This window comes from Coenobita brevimanus, chromosome 107 (assembly GCF_032717465.1).
Source record: "Coenobita brevimanus isolate Jiangsu-jjx chromosome 107, ASM3271746v2, whole genome shotgun sequence".
Classification (NCBI taxonomy): domain Eukaryota; kingdom Metazoa; phylum Arthropoda; class Malacostraca; order Decapoda; family Coenobitidae; genus Coenobita; species Coenobita brevimanus.
Window position 1 is genome coordinate 22,593,016 of NC_137060.1, and position 19,428 is coordinate 22,612,443.

General features: G+C 41.7%; 1 protein-coding gene across 1 annotated transcript in view; it reads right to left on the reverse strand.

The window, feature by feature from the left end:
- Positions 1 to 1,385: 1,385 nt before the first annotated feature.
- The window catches only part of LOC145416719 (lipase 3-like), a 108,223-nt gene continuing 90,180 nt past the window's right edge, over positions 1,386 to 19,428 (reverse strand). Inside the window, exons 5-14 of the mRNA XM_080285649.1 lie at positions 14,704 to 14,840; positions 14,406 to 14,464; positions 11,720 to 11,875; positions 10,944 to 11,058; positions 9,570 to 9,720; positions 6,212 to 6,304; positions 4,813 to 4,968; positions 4,406 to 4,490; positions 2,357 to 2,499; positions 1,386 to 1,535 (exon numbers count right to left, since the gene is read on the reverse strand). Of these exons, the coding sequence (XP_080141775.1) occupies positions 1,386 to 1,535; positions 2,357 to 2,499; positions 4,406 to 4,490; positions 4,813 to 4,968; positions 6,212 to 6,304; positions 9,570 to 9,720; positions 10,944 to 11,058; positions 11,720 to 11,875; positions 14,406 to 14,464; positions 14,704 to 14,840 (1,245 nt within the window). The remainder of the gene's footprint in view (positions 1,536 to 2,356; positions 2,500 to 4,405; positions 4,491 to 4,812; positions 4,969 to 6,211; positions 6,305 to 9,569; positions 9,721 to 10,943; positions 11,059 to 11,719; positions 11,876 to 14,405; positions 14,465 to 14,703; positions 14,841 to 19,428) is intronic.

Below are 19,428 nucleotides of genomic sequence, written 5' to 3' on the forward strand. Positions count from 1 at the left end.
TCCAGGGGGTAGAGGAATTGACTTTTTTTCCCATAGCAAGTCTGTAATAGTAGTAGTGGTAGTAGTAGTAGTAGTTATAATAATAATAATAATAATAATAATAATAAATCAAAATAAAATGTTCTCATAAAAATAAACATCTCCACAGACAGAAGCAAGTGCTCAAAAAATAAACAGCATAAACTTATAAACAGCACAAGCGTATATACAGCATAGATCTGACCTATAAACAGCACAGATTCGACCTATAAACAGTGTCAAATTCGACTTATGAACATGATTCGACTTATAAATAGCAGATTCAACCTATAAACAGCATAGAGTCAACCTATAAACAGCAGATTCAACCTATAAACGGCAGATTCAACCTATAAACAGCAGATTCAACCTATAAACAGCATATATTCAACCTATAAACAGCACAGATTCAACCTTTAAACAGCACAGATACAACCTATAAACAGCAGATTCAATCTATAAAACAGCACAGAGTCAACCTATAAACAGCACAGTCAACCTATAAACAGCACAGTCAACTTATAAACAACAAATTCATCCCACAAACAGCATATAGTCAACCTATGAACAGCATATATTGAACCTATAAACAACAGATTCAACCTATAAACAGCACAGATACAACCTATAAACAGCACAGATGCATCCTATAAACAGCACAGATGCATCCTATAAACAGCACAGATACAACCTATAAACAGCACAGATACAACCTATAAACAGCACAGATACAACCTATAAACAGCACAGATTCAACCTATAAACAGCACAGATACAACCTATAAACAGCACAGATACAACCTATAAACAGCACAGATGCATCCTATAAACAGCACAGATACAACCTATAAACAGCACAGATGCATCCTATAAACAGCACAGATTCATCCTATAAACAGCACAGATTCAACCTATAAACAGCACAGATTCAACCTATAAACAGCACAGATACAGCCTATTAACAGCACATATGCTTTAGGCGGTGTATCTCGCTGCACAGCACTCTTTATACTGAGCACTGGATTTCATGTGCAGAGAGAGTACAAGCTGCCCCTCACCTCTCTCTGTCTAAAACTGAAATAGGAACCTGCATTGTTAACTCGACGGTTGCGAAAGAGTGAGACCTGGTAGAAGTTTATATGTATAACCTAATGTTCCTTCGTGTGGTCGTCTTTTTACCTACCTATCTGTTTATCAGTCTGTCTATTTATCTGTCTCTCTGCTTATCAGTCAATGGCCAGATACCCTTATCCCGCAAGGAGTGGTCACAAATAAATCTCCTTCATACCACCTCATCCTATGCCATCAGACTGCCCTTCCTCCAACTCACACCTCCAAGCCTTCTCCTCCCTCTGCTCCTTCAGGCCTCAAAAATCCTTCAGGAAATTCAAGACAGGTCGGTAGACGAGGTGGGCAGCGTTTTCGGCCCAAAGGAAGTCCACGTGGTTGAAGTCCGCCAGGGGGACGCGATAGTTAAGGACCAAATTGGGCAGCTCGGAGGCGGTGATGGCTATGTCCTGTAAGGGGGATGGTTGGTAGTAGTAGTAATAGTAGTAGTAGTAGTGGTGGTGGTGGTGGTGATGATGTTGGTGGTAGTGATGGTTGTGGTAGTGGTGACTGTAGTGATAGTCAAGTCTACTGATGAAGTGATGCTGATAAAAATAAATATTAAATAGAAGTAGAAGCTACTACTATGGCTGCTACTACTAAGAAGGTACTATTACTACTACTGTACTACTGCTACTACTACCATTATTACTGCAACAACCGTTTCTACTACAACTACAGCTACTGAAACTACTACTACTACTACTATCATCACTGTTATCATCAGTCCACTTATCCATGCTTCAACTCGTCTGTTCATCATTTCACACAAAAATCACAATATCCACACGTTTTATAATCAGTTTCATTCAACCATTCGTCCGTCCACACACCATATACCCCATCCATCTACCTTACCAGCAAAATATCCATCTATCCATCCATCCACCCACAAAACCATCAATATATCCATCCATCCGCTTACCAAATCATCTTTCTACCCATCTATCCATCCACCAAACGATCAATCCATCCACCCACCCACCAAGTTACCCATCTATCCATCCATTCATCCATAAAATCACTCGTCTATCCATCCACCCACCCACCAAATCACCCGTCTATCCATCCATCGACCCACCAAACCATCCATCCATCATCCACCAAATCATCCATTCACCCATCCACCAAATCACCCATCTATCCATCCATCCACCAAATTACCCATCCACCCACCCACTAAACCATCCATCAACCCATCCATCCACCCACCACACCACCCAGTCCTCACCTTCGGATCAACCACCCAATCGTTGTCGGAGTAGAAAATGCCGACAGGATTGGTGACCCTGGATAGGAGGTATCGAGGGGGAGTGGTTCGACCGTACTCCTTCAGGTTCCTCTCCGGCCCGTAGTCAAAGGCCTGGAACCGGGCTGTGGGGAGACGAGTGTGAGGGGGGTAGGAATGAACAAGGCAGCACGAAGGAAATAAAAGGACGTCGCTGCATTCCACGGGTTTATCAGGTATCAAAGAGCGAGCGAGCGAGCGAGAGAGAGAGAGAGAGAAAGAAAGAGAGAGACCCCGCCAAAAGCTTAGTCTGGGAGGATTTTTTTGCACTGTGCAAGATCCATGTTCCTATATCAAAATAATAATAGCCGTGCATACCGGCGTTGCTCGGGACCCGTGGGGTCGGTCATTGGAGTCCCACCCTTCTTTAACCAAGTATAGATGATCTACGACTGTGATAAATTTCATGTTTCTAGGTTAAAAATTGGAGTTCTCCCCTCTCCCCAGTGACCGTCCCCCTGTGGAGGGACGGAAGATTCCTGCCCTACCCAAAACCTGCTCTTGGTAAAGGCTTACCACTGTGCAAAGTTCCGTTTTCCTAGGTAAAACACTGGCTGTGTATACCGGCGTTGATCGAGACCCATGGGGTCAACCTCCCAACCCCATAAGAGCAACCTCTGTGAGTCCCACCCTCGTTAATACCTGGTCTTGGTGAATATCTACCACACTGCAATTTTTTTACCCCCCGAGGAGCTTTCGTACGCTCTCGGTTCCCAGCAAATGAGTTCTACTGGAAACGCTTTCTCCACCATCCTGGAAAAGTACCGTATCTCGTCCACTCTGTGAAACAGGAAATGATAAGAAAATTTATAAAGGGGAGTGTGTGGTAAGTCATAGAGAAATGGGATGCAGGCAAAAAGAGCAAGAGTACGTGGTGGTTGGTTGGTGGAAGGGAGGGGTGAGTACAGGGATTGGGGTGGAGAAGTCTTATTCTAGGTGTTGTAAGAGACTTTGTACAACCTCTGTCTTAGTGAGAAATTTTTCATAATGTTTCTTTGGAAATTTTCTCTAGTATTCGTATGTCACTGATCTAATTTATGTCGGTAATAAAATAGATAGACAGATAGATTGATGCAAAACATGCAAGAGAAGAGTAAAGGGTAATATCCAAAAATAATCGGTATGAATGAGGCGCTATTAAATCCTCTATGTCAAGTAGAATACCACTATGTCATTAATTGGTGATTTTTTTTACTGATATTGTAATATTTCTTGTTTTTACTAGATGTTATTTTTTTAGCTTTATTTATTTATTTTAGTTTTTGAGGAGGGTAGCTATGCCCGGATAGTGTAGTTATTTTTTTTATTAAAATAAGTAATGTGCTAGATAGCCAAACTGGAAAATTTGTGTAGTTTATATTTTTACCCTCCACCTGACAAAATCAGAGAAGTATATTGTTATCACTGGGATCCACAACAATAGGTAGCGTAGAGATTTCGTTTCCAGAGAAAATCTCAGAATGTATTAACTACAGAGTCATGAAATTTCACATAGTTATGTCTTATAATTGAACTGGTGCCTTTTGATAGAATGCTTTGTCTTAACTTTTTTGAGAAAAAAAAAATCAGATATTTCAAAGCGACCCGTGCAAGAAATCTGAAACCAGAACTCAGAAAGCATTCATTACAGCCATGAAATTCCACACAGTTGTGTCTTATACTGAACTGGTGCCTTTTGATAGGTAGAATGCCGTGTCTTTCTGAAGGGCCCAGGTTATACCCTCCATCCAATCAAGCCAGAGGAGGATGTTGTTATTAAGTTTTAATGTCTGTGTTACACAGGAGGGAGGGTAAGAACCGTTATGCACTTGGTTAAGTGACCAGGGAAGTGGGGTAGAGGTATGTGTTTGGCCAGATGGATAGTTGCAAGAGCATAGCGTTGCCCATGTTTTTAGTTTTATGTTATTTATTTACTAATTTATTCACTTCTTTATTATTAATCTGTTTGTTTATTTCCAGTTTCTGTTTTCTTCTTGCCCGCGATAACCATACCTGCATGAACGATCTGCATGAGCTGCGTAAAGATGCGTAGTCCCGTCCCCGCTGGCGTATGAGCGGCGATTACTGGCAGGTAGTTCTGGTGGCGGACGAAAATATGTGGGAAAAGACATGGTTCAGAGGATATGCATTTATGGTGTTTTGTACCAAGGTATATGAAAAAGGTGGGGAAGATTAGTGATGATGATTTATTCTCTCTCTCTCTCTCTCTCTCTCTCTCTCTCACAGAAAATTTGTAACTTAAGTAAAAAACTGTAGACGGGTACGCTATTCATGCACATTATGGCTATATTGGAAGGATCTATGCAACACAGAAGAGGACAATAAGGTGTTATAAATAGAAGCTCTAACGAACACCCTGAAAGACATCTCCGGTAGAGTGATTAGGAGCATGAACTGACCTTATCGACGTAGTTACTGTTGGGTCCGTTGATGATAAAGTAAGTGAGGGAGCACAGACTGTTGATGGGTGACGATGGGTTGCACAGCACAGACCACTCGGCACGGTTCTCTTGCAGCGGTAGTAACTCGTGTATCCCAGACCTCCTCAGACCTTTCTGCAACACCAACACTCACTTTGCTAACAATCAGCTCAAACTTTCTCAGACACCTCCATTTTAACCCCTTCAGTCAGGTGATGTGTTTAAAAATCTTCCTACTACCATACGATCTTTTTCAGCTTAGGGGAGACGTCTTGTCGTGAAGACTTGACGAACTGACGAGACTATTTCTGACCTCACCAGGTCATAAAGTCCCTCTGTAAATTAATAAAATAAATTGGTTGTAAAAAAATCTGAAAAGTACGTCATCGGAGTGAAAAGATAATGAGGTCTCCCCAAAGTTAATAATATCTGACGGCAACAAGAATGAGGTTAATCCATTATCATGGTCTCGCATCTCATCCACTGATGCAATGCCAGATGAACACAGGAGCGCATCAGCAGATAAACAGGTGTAATTACCAATTAGGAACAGGTCTGCAGACAAGTTCAGTGTATGCGTGGCAGTGCAACAGATTTTTTATGACAAGAGAAGTTAGAGACGTTTACATCTTGTGACTGAATTCTAGGTGCTTGGAAAGCAAAGGTGTATGCAGGCCCATGTCATGCATGGGGTAGTTGTAAGAACTAGATGTGGTTAGCCTGAACGCGGCGTTCTGGAGTACGTCCAACAGTGAAGTAGACAAACCACATTGGCTACTCAGTACTCTCATAATTCTCACAAATGAAGTCAGAGAATGGGGACTTCCCTACACTTTCGTGATCTTTGTTATAAAGTCTATGGTCGCTGCAACCACAGTGTTTGGAAAATGATAAGAACGTGGCCACTGGTGTATGAAAACAGCCACAACTGCGTACCATTTCAAACAGTTTCGGCGACAACAGTCGACATTCTCAGGTACGTTAAAGTTTGTGCTTCATTCGAGTTGCTCGGGCAACATCATTATGATTTTTTTTTTTTATGTGTAAGCATACGTTCTTCATTAGTTTATAAAAATAATTGACAGCGTTTTTATAGAATTCTGCTTTCAAAAACGTTTGAAGGAAATTACATGAAACTTATTGTGTTTCTAATCTAATATTCCAAAATCTAAATGAATACATAAAATAATTAAAGTTTTTAATAACCTACAGGTCATTACAAAATCTTACGATTGCAACTCAGTCATTTCAATAGATTTACGAGTATTGTTTACAGCACTAGAAGCTTCAGCTATTTAGCCAAAATTACCCAGCATGCACCAGTCAATCTGCCAGCTCACAAATTCATCAGACATCCCAGCAGTCAAGTCACACTCACGTCAAACTCGTTGATGAAGGGCGCTAGAAGGCGATGTGGACCCTGCTTGTTGTGCATGTAGGCTGCTGGTGCCATGGCGGCTGTGGCACGGATCTGCAGGAGGGGACCAAAGGAGTTAGCAAAATTTTCTAAGCTGATAAAAATCTATGTGTACTCTTTGAAATGATGGCTTTGTAGGCGTTAAAATTTTCTAAGCTGATAGAAACGTAAGTGTGCTTTTTGAAATGAAGGTTTTGTAAGGATAGTTCATACTGGGGGACTATATTAAGTACAGTACTTAGTTCTTAGAGTGACTTTGAATTTATGAAAATTAAACTTAGTGGCGAACTCAATTACTGAACAATGTTCTTAGGAAAGTATTGTGCAAGTGTGTAGTTTAGTGTGGTGCTGCAGTTACATAGGACATCCTGGCCTCCTATTCGCGTCAGTTAAGGATGCACCCTGTCACCTTCCTTAGCGATTAATTTTTGGATATGGCTGGTTATTATCCTTTTGTACGTTATTTATGCAGTGTGTGGCGATATTGGAAGGATTTATGCTACACAGAAGTGGACAATAAGGTGTAATAAATAGAATTAATTGCTTAGGAAAAGGCGTTAGGGAGCTTCCTTAACTACCGGGAATACTATCCCTGGTGTCATTGTTCTGGTTCGTATTGTAAGTGGCATTGGAGGCTTCGTAACACCTCTTTCTTAGCTGTTTATTCTGCATGTTACACTTCAGTATTCTTTTGTATGTTACTGATGCTAACTATATCGATATCAAAATCATATAACATTCCAGAGAATATCAATATGTACTTCTCAAAATAATAAATCGCCCAGAAAAAGATGCCACGAAGCCTCCAGTGTCACTTGAAATACAATCCATCCTAGATTAAAATGATAAAATATAAAGGATAACCTGAAGGCAGAGTTAAAAATCCTGAAGGGAAGAGTACGTTATAGCCTGAAGGATAGAATTACTTTATATACTGTATCCTGATGGGCACAATACGTAGAATAAAATGTGGGTGAATGTTGTTTGAGGAATCCTTAGGCATCTTGAAATGAGAAGGTCCTGAATTTGGTCTTTATTATTATTTATTTATTTTGATTTTTCTTGGAGTGAACAACTTTGCGGGTTTCTGGCTCCCTTTCCTCTCCAGTGATGGCCCAAGGTTTGTCGTCACTTCTGGACCAGCATGTTGAAAATGACCCCGACTTTGAATGTGAAAATTGGCAACGTTCTTCCCTGGAGTTGACAGTTCACGGAAGCGCTCGGGAATGTAAATGTGAATGGTTGCTGAAGGAGAGGAGTTGGTTTTCACTGTGATGTGTTGATGAATGGCGAAAAGACCTGAAACTGCGTAAATGAAACGAAAACAAAAAGAAGTAAATGTGTTCCTGACGTGGAGAGTAGATTGACTCGAGAGGGGGTTGGTGCTATGATGTTGTGATATCCGCCCCGCACTTGTTGGGGCACGGGCAAACATAAGAGCCCGTCAGGGAACATGCAGAAAGTAGCTCTCAAATGAGAGCGTAGCGGGGACGGCAAACTGGCGAACGAGGGAAAGGCGGCAGAGGCAGGGGAAGGTGCGATGGTTGGTGGTGAGATCGGCTGCCCGATGATCGACGAGGCAGGGCGACGAGAGAGCAGTGTAGACATCGCGGCGCCGATGGAGGAGGCGCCGAGGAGCTCAGATGGAAGTCCCAAAACGACTCGACGGTGGATGGTGAGGCCTGCAGCACAATGGTCAAAGGAGGGCAGGGCGGGACGAGAGCCACGTAGACGACACGGCGCCGATGGAGGAGGCGCCGACTAGCTCAGCTGGAAAACCGCCCCGACGCTGCCCTCAACCCCCATGCCCATGGTGGAAAGGGCAACGTAAACTCGCTCCAGCTCTCCAGCAGCAGCAGGTGGAAGCACAGAGGGGAGGCCCGGTCCTGGTCGTCACAGATGGCACAGCTCCGGTCCAAGTCGTGGCGGAGGGAGGGTCGTCGACCTGGTAGTCTAGGGCGGAGGAACCTCGACCTCCTGGTGGGCAGACCCGGGCACTCCCTCAGATAGAAACGACGGGCCCGTCCCTCGGCTGGTACGGCTGCTGTGGAGAGCTGGTCCCCCCGGGAGATCTTGCCGCGACGAGAGATGGGCTGCGAGTCGGAGCTGTGAAGAGTATACAGTAGAAAGTATATAAGAAAACTATGTATAGGAAGTTGCTAGAGGATTGCATGAGGGTGGGTTAGTGTCCTCATTAAGGTATGTGTGTCAGACTTTGGTATTACAAGACAGTGAGTAGTCGCGAATAAGGATGAGGCAAGCTATTAAATGGTCTGAGAGTAGTAAGAATAAACGTTAATTTGACGTGAGGAAGATTGTGCAATGTGGTAAAGAAGAGCACAGAAATTTGTAGTGCTGTAAAGAAGAGCAAGGACCCCAGTAAAATTGTCTGGAGGTAGCAAGAATAAACCCCGAAAATTCGTCTGGTAATGGGAGAGAGAGAGAGAAATACTGAGTTGTGTGAATGGAAGTGTAGCGTTGTAAAGAGAAGCAAGCCCTCTAAAAAAACGTCTGGAGGTAGGAAGAATAAACCCATATAAACTAGTGTGGAAATACAAAGAATAAATCAAAATAAATCTGTACCAATGAGATGATGTCAGGATGATAGTGTAGTGTTGCAAAGAAGACCAAGACCCCTCGTTAAATAGTTTGAAGGTAGCAAGAATAAATTCCCAACAAAATCGTCTGAAAGTAGTAAAGGAAAAAACTACAAAGTCGTCGGGAAGTAGCAAGAATAACCCTACAGAATCGTCTGGATGCTGCCACATTAAACAGAAAATAAATCCGTCCACACGAATAGATGTGTGAAGCGTGGCAAAAAGCAAAAAAGTCCCCCCAAAATGAGTCTAGAGGTAGCAAGAAAATACCTACAAAATCGTCTGGAAGTAGCAATAATAAATCCCTACAAAACCATCTGGAAATTTCAAGAACAAAACATGACGCTACTGACCAACGAGTTGATGTGCTGGTGGTAATGGAGCGTGACAAAGAGCAGAAAGACCCTCTAAAAATCGTCTGAAGATAGCAAGAACTCCTACAAAATCGTCTGGAGATAGCAAGAAGAAACCCCTACAAACTCGTCTGGAGGAAGCAAAGAATAAAACCCATACAAAATCGTCTGCAGGTAGCAAAAATAAATCAAAATAAATCAGTACCCACGAATTGATGTGTGGGTGGCAGTATAGCAAGGCAGAGAAAACAAACCCCCTAAAATCGTCTGGAGGTAGCAAGAACTCCTACAAAATCGTCTGAAGATAGCAAGAACAGCCCTCTACAAAATCGTCTGGAGGTGTCAAGAATAAACCAGAATACTGCATACCCACGAGTTGATGTGCGGGTGGTAGTGGAGCGTGGCGAAGAGCAATGAGGCGCCCATGGAGTGCCCTACGTACTTCACCATTGGCACCCCGGTCATCGCCCTCACGTAGCTCAGCATGGCGGGGAGGTCGTACTGCGCCACCTCGTTCCAGCTGCAGGGAGGGAAATGGAATGGGGAACTAATGGAATGGGAGATCTAATGGAATGGGGATCTAATGGAAAGGAGATTTATATATTTCATCGCCTTTACGTAACCCAGTGAAGCCTGGATAGTAGTAGCAGTAGTAGTAGTAATAGTAATAGTGATGGTGGTGGTGGTAGTCGTTATCGTTGTTGTAATAGTAGTAGTAGTGGTAGTAGTAGTAGCTGTAGTAGTAGTGGTAGTAGTAGTAGCTGTAGTAGTAGTGGTAGTAGTAGTAGTTGTAGTAGTAATAATGGTAGTAGTAGTAGTAGTAGTTGTTGCTGTTGTTGTTTAACAAAGTTGGAAAGTTGTACTGCCCCACGTCATTCCACCTGTAAAGAAAGGAAATACAGGGTGGCCCATATATAGCGCCACACTGGAAACCCACCTGGCGATATCTAGCGCGTTGCGGGGACGGCTCAGTCTGCTGGTGTGGGCGTGGGTTTGGCACTGGGGGTCGGAACTTAAAAAATGGAGCAGGATGAACATTGATATCTCTGACTGAGCCGTCTAAGCAACACACAAGAGATCGCCCGGTGGAGTGAAGGGGAGTATTACGTCTAGACCTCCCTGTATGATGAATGGAATGGGGATCTAATGGAATGGGGATCTAATGGATGGAACAACTAATGGAATGGAGGGCTAATGGAACAGACATCTACATAAAACTGAAGTTGTGAGTTTGTCATATTTAAGTACAGAATATATATCTATATCTATGCCATTATCTGTGTATTCTTCTATTATGTGTTTTATTTATCTTACATATAAATTTGTCTTCGGGTTACATGTCTATGTTTTATGTTTACTGCATACTGGAATCTGCATGCCACAATTTACGTATTATTGTTATTTATGTCTAATCAAATTGTCTGTATTTCAGGTATGTATGTACCCCATAACGTGTTTACGGCATAAGGTGTGTACGGCATAAGGTGTGTACAGCACAAGGTAATGTACGGTACATACGTACGCACACACATTCATATATAAGCACATATAAAAACTACACGCATAACTTATATACATGCTTACACACATAAATACCCACCTGCATGCATGTATGTATGCATACATACGGTACCTACTCAAGCTACCCTACCCCTTTCATACCTTTCAACTTCTGCCTCTCCCATTTTATTCCTCCATCTTTTATTCAACTAGTTCTCCCCCCCCCCTCTCTCTCTCTCTCACCTGTAGTCCCAGAACCTCGGGTCGTCGGGAGATAGAGTGACGTGCCTCCTCCCGTAGAAATTGCCCCTGATGTTACCCAGCCACACATCGTACCCGGCATCGGCCAACAGGAACGCTGCAGGGGTATATCATCAGCATCAGCATCAGCATACAGTAGGTGGTATAGGAAGCTTCGTGACGCCTCTTTCTTACTGATTAGTTTGCATATTATACCTGAGCACCCTTCTGCGTGTTATATATTTTCAGAATACATCGCTAAGGAAAGGAGTTAAGAAATCTTCAAGCCACGGCCTTAGTACTCAAGCACTCAAACATACACTCACGTCCTTTCTGTTCGTCTTTATAAAGGATCCTCAAGTCAGTTAATATACAGGATAGACTAAACATCCAAGTGGTCAGCCCATCATCATTAACCGTGAGACTCACCTGTTTTTATCAGATTTTCCTTTCCCTTCCAACTTTTTTCCTCTCCCTCCTCTTTCTAAGTCAAAGATAGTCACAATAATTATTAACACGGATTGTTTTCTTTTCTTTTCTTTTCGTATTATTCACTTTAATAATCCGTCCACTCTTATTTGCCTGAAAATTTTGGTAGCTCTATGAGTGAAGGTAAAACTATTTATGAACATTCTTCTACGCGACTTGATCTCGGGAAAGTTTACAAGTATAGACCCAACTTACTCGATCCCTTATATCATCCGCAACATGGTACAAACAAGCAATTACAAATACGACTTAGACTCATAAAAGTTCGTGAATATGGTCCCTCATCTCACCCAAAGCTTGGTCAGGGTCGTTTAGCACAAAATCAGCGCTGGATGAGAGGATCCCGTGAAGTATGAACACCACATTCTTCATCCCTTTCCTCCCGCTCCTCTTAACGCGATTGTGAGTCATACTCCTGTAAGAAGTAGAGGAATCAGTAGAAGAACGTAGGAAATAGACTGAGTTGAGAACAACAGGTAGCTAGTACTGGGAAACAACAGTGAAAACCAGAGTCGTTGTATGTGTGAACTCACCAAACATGTAAGTTACCCCTAAAATTTTGCATGAGAAATTATAGAGAAAACGCTTATATTTAATATAAACTAAAGATTATAACAAGAAGGCAACGTATATGATTTCAGTATTTGTGTGTGCTATATGCAAGGAGGGTTGTGTACTTCAGTTAAAAATGGAAGAGACTGCCGTAGAAGATGGCCCTTACAGTATGTCCATTATTTCAGCTTCCTGGGTACAGGGGAGAATTTACACGTGGGCAAATGATTCTGAAGCCTCAGGTCCAAGTCTGGGAGGGCCCTAGTGGAAAAAACAATGACATGTGTGCTCTGTTTTGTTTTTTTCAAGCTTTAATTAATGAAAAATACAGTGGGAACGTTTTCTTTTATGTACTGTGATATGGTGACATAACGAGCGTATGTATGTAACCTATGTATGTAAAAGGGCCTCAAAACAGAACTAGCCTGAGGCCCCTGTTACCACTCGGTTGCACCTGCCTAAGTGACATGGATTATACTGTTCACATTCAAAATTAGCCTAAAATTGACGATTCTCCATCCTGAATGCTGAGATAGAATAAGATATTAACTCTAGTAGTTAAGAAGTAGTCCGTAATTTCTTCACTGACGAGCAGTTAGCTATAATTTACAAGAGTCCTGTGTGCTCTCTGCTGGAATATTGCTCACCCTTGTGGAATGGATGTGGAGAGGTTGCACTAAAACAACTGGACAAAATTCAGAACACGCTGTTAGAATTATCAATAACCTTACTATTACAAATAAACTACCTCCCCTACAAGTAAAAAGGAATATTGCTTTCCTTGCATTATTTTACAGATACTTTTGTGGCAAATGCTCAGATGAAGTTGCATCCATTGTGGCACCTCTCCACGCCTTCCCCCGCGCTACACGGGCATCTGATAGCGCCCATGACTAGTGTCACACTGCCACATTGCAGAACTTCTGTCTATCAGATTTCTTTTATGCCCCGAACTGCATCTCTTTGGAACTCGCTTCCCCAGAGTAATTTTCCCCCAAACTTCAACTTACGGCTGTTCAAGTCCAACTGTTACAGATTTTTAAGAGAATGGAGGACATTTGTAATCTGGTGTGGATTATTTTTTTTATTCATTTGTTTTTTCTTCCCGTGTTTTGTTATTGTTAAAAAAAAAAAAAAATGTAAAGGATGTAAATCCGTATTATCGTGTTTCTGTCAGAGATATGTGAAACAAGCTGCAAAAGGACAAAAGTTTAAGTCGTTAGAATAGACAAAGTACCGTATAGTGTGGCAGTTGTAAGGAAACTAACACTGCCCACTGCCTAAAACTGCTATCTCTCCATAATGAAGACTGAGGTATAGGAATAGATTAACACTAAAATTTAGTGCTAATCACAAGTAAATACTATGGAAAGAATTGAGACGTAGTATCGCCTTATTCTGCCTCTGAACTGTGGGGAAAAATCTGCAAAATGACGAAAATCTCCGCTGAGGGAAGGCGGATCAGTTATAGTATGTACCGTAAGTCGTATGAGTCATAGACGGCTGGAAGAAACTGGGGAGCTGCTGCCCTCATTAATTATAAAGGAACTCTGCTTCCATATGGAAAGGAAGTTATATGTTTCATGTCTGAGAAATGAATCTACATATGTAACGAAAAAGAATCGCAAGTTAGATGTGTATGCCACGCAATCAGACAATTCAACATGTAGCTGAGGACGTTTTGGTAATGAGTGTATTATGAAAGATTATGAAAGTAATGCGTGCTTATAGACTAAAATGGTTGAGATATGTGAGTAGCATGTGTGACAGTGAATAGAGGAAACGTTACACAAAGTTCGTTTTAGAGAGAGCTCCAGCAGGCTGTGTAAGGGAAACTTGGTTTTCAATGAGGTCCTGCGAAGGAACCTCAGGAGACTTGATAGGGATGCGGCAACCTGTACAGTTGAAAAGGCGGTCATCATGTGAACAAACCTTTCATTTGTTAGAACTACATATTGCCTCTACTCATCATTTGTGATATTAGTGATACCTTCAAAAGTTGCTTTCTCTCTCGTGCTGAGCTCAGAAAGAACTGGTTTTCATATTACATTTAATGAAAAAAATAATAATAATGCTTTTGTTCCAATTTCTGGCAAGTGTTCTTCGATAACGCCAGAGTTTTCCCACATCCTGGTGTCTCTTGTGAAGATACAAGAGTTCCGTCTATGAAAAAGGTCTAGATTGGACCTAAATTTCTGTAGCTCAATAATCAGTAGTTTCAGTATATGGATTTAGTTTTCAGTAGAATTTACGGTACTCTGATATCAAAATACAGAACCTAAAGAAAAAATGAAAAATAAGAGGAAAAGAGGGAAAAAGGAATATCACATACCCCCGCTCCGACGTGTATTCTGTCCCATTCTCTGGCGTCTGGACCATGGACCTCCTCAGCCTGGGTTGGGACAGAGGGCGCGGCAGATGGATGGGCGCGTTGTTTCCGTGGGTGGGCGGGCGGCGGTCCAGGGCGGCAATGGGGTGGATGTTTTGTATGATGGGATGGGAGGTGTGGGATTTGTGGGGTGGAGGAGCGCGGTGGAATGAGTGACGTTGCTGGGAATTTGAGTGAGGATTGTGAGGAAATATGTGCTGATTTTGGATATTTGAGTGCAGATTTGGGGCGTTTGAGTGAGGATTGTGGGAAAATGAGTTCAGATGCTGGATGCCTGAGTGTAAATTGTGAACGGATGAGAGAGAACTGGAGACGGGTGAAAGTGAACTCTGAGAGGGCGAGTGAATGTGAGCGTTCGGATGGGAGGCGTGGCGACCGTGTGGAATCCGGTGTAACGTGAGGATGTAGCCGTCTTCTGTCTTGACTTCATGCGTTTCAGCCGGGTACCCACGAACGCGTATGAGTTCGTCCTAGAAAAGAAATAAAGATAAGTGTTATGATTTCGTGCTAAAGGAATGCATATGCAATTTTTTTTTTTTTTTTTTTTAATGTATCCGTCTTCTGTGGTGACTTCATGCGAATTCAACCGGATACCCACGAACGCGTATGAATTAATCTTAGCAAAAATAATTATAGATGTTACTTTATTATTTCAGGCTAAAGAAAAATGTATAAAAGTGTTTGCATATTTGATGATGTTGCCGTCTTTCGTGGTCATTTCGTGCGTTTCGGCCGGATACCCACGAATGCGTATTATTTCGTTCTAAAAAGGAAAACTTATACCGGTACTTCGCTTAGAAGAGAGGGAGTGAAAAAAAGGGTGAGGAAAGGACAAGGGAACAGAAAACTGTTGCTGGGTACCCACGAACGCGTATGATTTAGTACTAAAAAAAAAAAAAAAATGTTTTATGGTTATGGGAAATATGGACGGAAAATATAAGACAGCAGTGTAAATAGCGTTAAAAAATAGGTGGGAAAGGAATAAGAATGGAAGAATTTATGAGAGAAGAAAAAGCAAAAAGGAAAGATGACACTCAGCAAGAGAAAAACCTGACAGAGATTGATTTAAAGGAGGTAAGGAATGAAGAATAGAAGAGAAAGGAAAGATAAAGCCCGTATTCTCCTCGGTTAAGAAAACTCCCCAACACTTAAGCGATTTATTTTGTTTATTACTCCTTGCTATCCTCTTCTGTCATATAACTCCTTCCATTATCGTCAAACTCTGCACAGGTAACGCAAATCTACATAAACCAGCCGCATCCAAAAATGCATGGCTAAGGAAAAGGTGTTAGGAAGCTTCCTTACCCGACGAGAATACGACTCAAGGATACATAGGTAGGACTGGATGAGAAATAAAGTGGAAAAGGATGAATAAGTAAGAAACGCAGGAGAAAAGGGAAGAATAAGGATGGAAGGAGAGGAGGTATATATAAGACTCGAGGTATAAGTGGGGGAAACGTAAGATAAAAGAAAAAAGGAAGGATGGGAGACCAGGAAGGACTAGGAGTGAAACGAAGGGTAAGAAGAAAATTACAAGGAAACTCGTATGAAAGGATGTGTAGGGTAAAGATGGATGAGTGAGAAGGGAAAATGGATGGAATAAAGCCGTGAGAGAGAGAGAGAGAGAGAGAGAGAGAGAGAGAGAGATTCACTCAAGGTCTCATTCGGCCAGCACGATATCTATCGCAGTGTCCCCCTAGAAAAAAACAACTCCATCTTCTCTTAAGCTTCCGTTTTCTTTAGGTGGTGTTGACGCTTTCTCCTATACAAGTTTTTGTGGGGTCAGTGCTCTCAATATTTTCGTACCTTTTCCTACTTCTGGAGCTTTTCAATGTATTTTTTCGTTATGAGGAGGACTGTGAGTATATTTTGTTTTTATGTGTGGTGTATGTAAGGGAGAAATGAGTAAATAGATGGGATTAATGAGGGATGCTTGATTTAGTTCCTCTTCCCGCGGGCCATTGGTCGCTAAACTTCCGGATACACCCGTAAATCAGGAAGTGTTTTCTCTCTCTCTCTCTCTCTCTCTCTCTCTCTCTCTCTCTCTGTGTCAGTCCCGTAGCCAGGACTCGAAATTTGGGGGGGCCATCTCCATCATCGTGGGGGCTTTTTCTTTTTTATACTCGTCCACGTATATTTCTTCTAGAATGTATTGTATGAACATGTTATGAACCAAATACATGCTGCATTATACTAGTGTAATACTAAAACCAGCTGAAACCAGTTTTTTGGTACCAAAATAAACGTTCAGAAAACTACAGGTTAAAATATTTTAATGATCAATACATTTCATAGCTTTCAAGATGTTTTCCACAGCTTTTTCAACTTTCATAGTTTCAACTCGTACCTTTTTCAAAGCTAATTATAGCTCTGGCAGTATTTGTAATTTGCAAACTGGCACTGATATTGCTAACGAGGTTACGAGAAGACGTGCTTACCAGATCATTCGTCCCACTAAGTACTATTTTGCACTGTCGGTTGAGTCACACTACGCTGCACCCACTATCTAGTGTGCTGCCAGGGCTCAGACTGCCAAGTTGGTACTAAGCTTCAAGGTGTTTTTGTAGGTATAAGTTCGAATTTGAAATGGTGTTGCACGCCGTTTTCCTAGCGGCACACGCCATATAGCCTAAACATGCAAACCGCTGCTGCGCTGCTGATACGGTTCATTCAACCACGACCAGGTTCAACTAAATTCCAGTCTAACACCTATAACCTATACCAGCATATTTTGCAATAAAGAATTACATCATGACCATAATTATGATAACCCTCATTAAGCATGTAGCTTTATAGAATCAAATCATGTGTCATGAATAAGTATATGTATATCTGGCTTGTATTTTCGTATATTTTCCCGGTTTGTGTGTAAGAAAATCATATACTCTTCTAAGCGAAAAACTTCTGGGGAGGCTAATGGGTTTTTTAGGGGGCTAAGCCCCCCATAGCACCCCCTGTGGCTACGGGCCTGGTGTGTGTGTGTGTGTGTGTGTGTGTGTGTGTGTGTGTGTGTGTGAAGTTGCTATTCTAATTAACTCATGAAGATTTAATCCGTTTTTAAATTACCACACGATTTAATCCTCTTTCTTTGGTCATCTCTTTGTTTCCTTTCCTAACTCTCTCTCTCTCTCTCTCTCTCTCTCTCTCTCTCTCTCTCTCTCTCTCTCTCTCTCTCTCTCTCTCTCTCTCTCTCTCACCTTGCTGTGTTCCCCCAGTCTCACATTTTCGTGCTATTTTAAGATACTACTTTTATAATTATCTTTTCCTCTTTTACCTGTAGTTTTTGACCATTCTGTTCTCTTCTTCTCCTGTACTTATAATCCCCGCCTTCTTCTCTTCCTCGTATTCTATCTCCATTGTTTTAGTAGTAGTAGTAGTAGTAGTAGTGGCAGTAGTAGTAGTAGTTGTTGTTGTAGATGTAGCAGCAGTGGTACTTGTTGTTGTAGTAGTAGTAGTAGTTGTAGTAGTAGTCGTAATACTATCATTTTTACAAAATTCTCTCTTCTCCATCCCTTCCCCCTCTCTAATCCCTTTCCCATCACCTTCCCGTCCCCCCTTTTTACCTTCCCTTTCTTCCTTCCCTTCTCCAACCCCATTCCTATCACCTCCCATGGCACGCTCTCTTGCCTTCCCTTTCCTCCTTCCCCTTCCTTTCCCTTCCCTCCCTTCCTCTTCCTCGTTCATCTTCCTAGCAGCACGTAGTATCCGCATCAACAAAAGACTGCGTTCCCTAAATCAGCTTCTTGAAGAATGCATTGACAGATAGATAGAATGACAAATAGACAAACAGATAGACAGATAAATGGATAGATGAAATGATACATGGACAGACAAATAACGGGATAGATGAAAATATAAATAGACAGGTTGACATTCTTACATACATTTATACATGGATGAATGGACAGATGGATGGACGTATAGAGACAGACGGACAGATAGCAATTTCCGGGTCAGACGTAAGTGAACATACTGTAGAATAATCACATAACCATTCACTGTTTTATATATTTATTTATTTATTTATTTACCGTAAGTATTCATTAAGCCACAAGGACACAAAATTCAGTTTGAGAACATCCACTCCTTTTTTTTTTTTTTTTATATATATATAGTTACGCTTAGAGGGTTTTTTTATTAAGCTTGGGAGAGTTTTTTCTGAAGACGTTAGATATCGCCTTCATTAACCCCTTCCCTAGTTTTTTCCCAAGTTAATATTATCGTCTGGGGGTAACAAAAATAAAAGGAAAAATAGTATGTTGGTGGAATGAAGAGGTGATGCATTTACAAGGGTTCATGTAAATTTCTGATCTCCATCCGCTTGGGGCTGAGGGATTAAAAGAAATATTGTCCACGTATTCCCTGCGTATCCTAGAGATGGATGAACAAGAGTGCGTGCTGTTTTACCCCTTTTAAGTTAGCCTATTCTGTTCACACATTAATGGACACACACACACACACACACACACACACACACACACACACACACACACACACACACACACACACACACCTAGCGATGCAAGGAGAGGGAAGGGTGTGGATCGTCAAGCAGCTCCCCAACAAAGATCACATACTGTAGGCCTCGGATCTGGGTCATGAGCCCGCGTAGAGCATAGTGACGCTGCATACCAAGCTAGTGTGACTGGGTGGAATACTAAGAGGTGTGGAGGAATGTAGTAGAACAGAATTAGTATATACAGACATAATATATCATATCCTTTTTTCATATATTCTGTCCTCAAAATTGAAAGAACAGGCGAACCAGATTTACAGGTATGAAACTTATCAACATTTCTGCAATATACTGAGGAATTAATATCGCTGGAATGATTTAAAAAAAAAAGTACAACATTCATTGAAGACTTGCTGCATGTACACCTACGCGCACATACACACACACACACACATCCAGTTACACACATACACATCCATACACCCATGTACGCAAATTTACACTCTTCCTTCCTATGACCTGGAGTTATTTATACGTAATAAGGAGAGGCATCTCGAAATGAACGGAATTTGGATATGACTTTTGTTCAACTTTCTTTGCTT